This window comes from Nematolebias whitei, chromosome 22 (genome assembly GCF_014905685.2).
Source record: "Nematolebias whitei isolate Nwh7 chromosome 22, NemWhi1, whole genome shotgun sequence".
NCBI classification, from domain to species: domain Eukaryota; kingdom Metazoa; phylum Chordata; class Actinopteri; order Cyprinodontiformes; family Rivulidae; genus Nematolebias; species Nematolebias whitei.
In genome coordinates, this window is record NC_056519.1 from 1,844,449 (window position 1) to 1,846,970 (window position 2,522).

General features: G+C 43.5%; 1 protein-coding gene across 1 annotated transcript in view; it reads left to right on the forward strand.

Moving 5' to 3' along the window:
* Positions 1–2,522, forward strand: part of LOC119428355 (CCR4-NOT transcription complex subunit 2) — a 14,406-nt gene that overhangs the window by 4,678 nt on the left and 7,206 nt on the right. The window contains exons 4-8 of the mRNA XM_037696031.1: positions 176–323; positions 502–699; positions 1,006–1,061; positions 1,168–1,293; positions 1,414–1,544. Coding sequence (XP_037551959.1) covers positions 176–323; positions 502–699; positions 1,006–1,061; positions 1,168–1,293; positions 1,414–1,544 — 659 coding nt within the window. The remainder of the gene's footprint in view (positions 1–175; positions 324–501; positions 700–1,005; positions 1,062–1,167; positions 1,294–1,413; positions 1,545–2,522) is intronic.

Sequence of the window (2,522 nt, forward strand, 5' to 3'; positions counted from 1 at the left end):
CACAACCAGTCACACAAACACAACCAGTCACACAAACACAACCAGTCACACAAACACACAACCAGTCACACAAACGCACAACCAGTCACACAAACACACAACCAGTCACACAAAAAGAACAATACGTCAAAATCGGTTCTGCTTTCTGACCCGTTTCATCTTTCCGTCGGTGCAGGTGCGCTCGGGTTTCCCATGCGAGGGATGAACAGCAGCGCCGCGCCTCAGCTCAGTCGGAGCGGGCTGAACCAGTCTGCCAGCCAGCTGCCCAGTCACACCAGTACCCCCAACTCCAGCTCGCTGCACACGCCGCCCTCACCCAGCAGGTACCGCACGCAGCTTCCTGTCTGTCGCACCGAGACGCTTCAGTCTGTGGATCGACACGTTTGGATCAGGAGTTTACATTTTTCTTCGTCTTCCGGCTGCTCTTCATCGTTTCAGTTTCCACCCGTGACGCTTTTTTCAAACCCACAAACGTCGGGCCTCGTTTTTCTTTCCCTGCAGGGGGATCCTGCCCATAAGCAGCCGGAGCGTCCTAAACCACAACCAGCAGGTGGGCGGTCCGACGGGTCAGACGAGTGGGTTAGGAGGAGGAGAGAGAGGAGGGAGGAGCGGTACCATGGGGAGTCCCAGCCGGTCGTCTCCGAGCATCATAGGGATGCCCAAACAGCCACAGTCGAGGCAGCCGTTCACATTTAACAGGTAAAATATAAAATTAACAATAAATCAAAAACAATTTTTTTTCTGTTGTTAAATTTTAACCTGATTGATGATGATTTATTTAATCCTCTGCCCAAAACTTCATCTTTTTTTGTCTGGAGGTAATGCTCCACCCTTTTTTTGGAGTAAAATGATGCTCCGCCTCTTTTTGGGAGACATTTCTTTTCTGCCCCCTTTGTGGTGTAGAACTTATTGATTTTGTTAACTGCACTTTATAAAGTTGTATTGCTGGTGTTGTGTGAGTTTTTGTTAGAAAAGTTTTGTTTTTATTTTTTCTTCTCTAAACAGGAATCCAGGCTTCAACATGAACAGCTCTTTATCCAGCAACATCTTTAACGGCACAGGTAACAGACATGACCGACCTCACTTCAAGGTTTGATGTTTGAATCCAGACACTTGGTTTTATTTATTTAAATTTTAAACAGTATGATGTGTTTTCTGTTTTTCCAGACGGCAGTGAGAATGTGACGGGTTTGGACCTCTCCGACTTCCCAGCGTTAGCTGACCGGAGTCGGAGGGACGGAAGTTCGAATTGTGCCCCACAGCACAACCCGCTGGCCGGCCGGGCGCCCTATGGTAACACAACCACCAGTTTGTCTGTTAGCAACATTTTGATAAAACCTGGTAACACTTGTGTCCAATTGGTGTTTGTAATTGTTTAATTACACTGATTATTTTAATGGGTTTTATCTCCAGTCGGCATGGTAACGAAGCCATCTAACGAGCAGACGCAGGACTTCTCCATCCACAACGAGGACTTCCCCGCTCTGCCTGGGCCAAACTACCAAACGAAAGACCCCACCAGCGCCAGCGAAGACAGCAAAACGGTTGGAAATTTAGCCGTTTTCCTGTTTCTCTTTGTCTTTTATTATTTTTCCATGTTTTGAGCACATTTCACATTCTTTGTGCTGTTTTAGCCATTCAGGAGATCAGTGCTACAACATTTAATTTTTTGTAATTTTTATACCTTTCAAAATGTTTACCTTTATTTACAAAAGTCTTCCCAATGTAAATACACAGAGGTCTCTTCAGGTTCTTAGAAAAATCTGCGTCATTCTTCTGCTTGTCTATCACTGCCAATGCTAATGGTGTTACTGCTAACTAGAGCCCGACCGATATGGACATTTTGGCTGTCGTCAACACAGATATTGGTCTATATTACAGCCAATAACCAATATAATGGCTGATTTATTTATTTATTTTTTTTACTTTGTCCACCCACAAGAATCTCAGTAAACAGTGAGTGAAGTGGGGCTTGTTTATTTAGCGCGGCTGTTAGCAACTATGAAGCTAAGCTAATCAGATCCACGCTATGCATAGACCCACAGCAGGTTTACAAGCGGTGCACTGGTCATAAAAACAGTCTTCCTAATGTGCGTTCACATTTTCTGTCCACTATTCACCATAAAGTTATCGAGTGTGTTACAAACATATAAATTAAACAAAGAAGCACCTTCCCTGTTCATTGTTTAAACAGTCACGTAGGATGAAGGCCTAATTAGTGTTGACCACAACAGAGTTTATTTTTCTTTGCAGAGAAGTAAAGATTTCAGACAAACAATGCATTTCATTGAGGAGGACAAAGACACTAACACTTCACTTTATTAGGTTCAATTCATTTACAGTAATAGTGGTGGTGACGACAGCCAGCACCTTCATACAAACTTAAACATGACAAAATTAATAAAAACAGGATACAAATGTACATTCAAAACTAGATTAAAACACTGGTCACTACTGCTAACATCACTACAGCTAACATCACTACTGCTAACGTCACTACTGCTAACGTCACTACTGCTAAC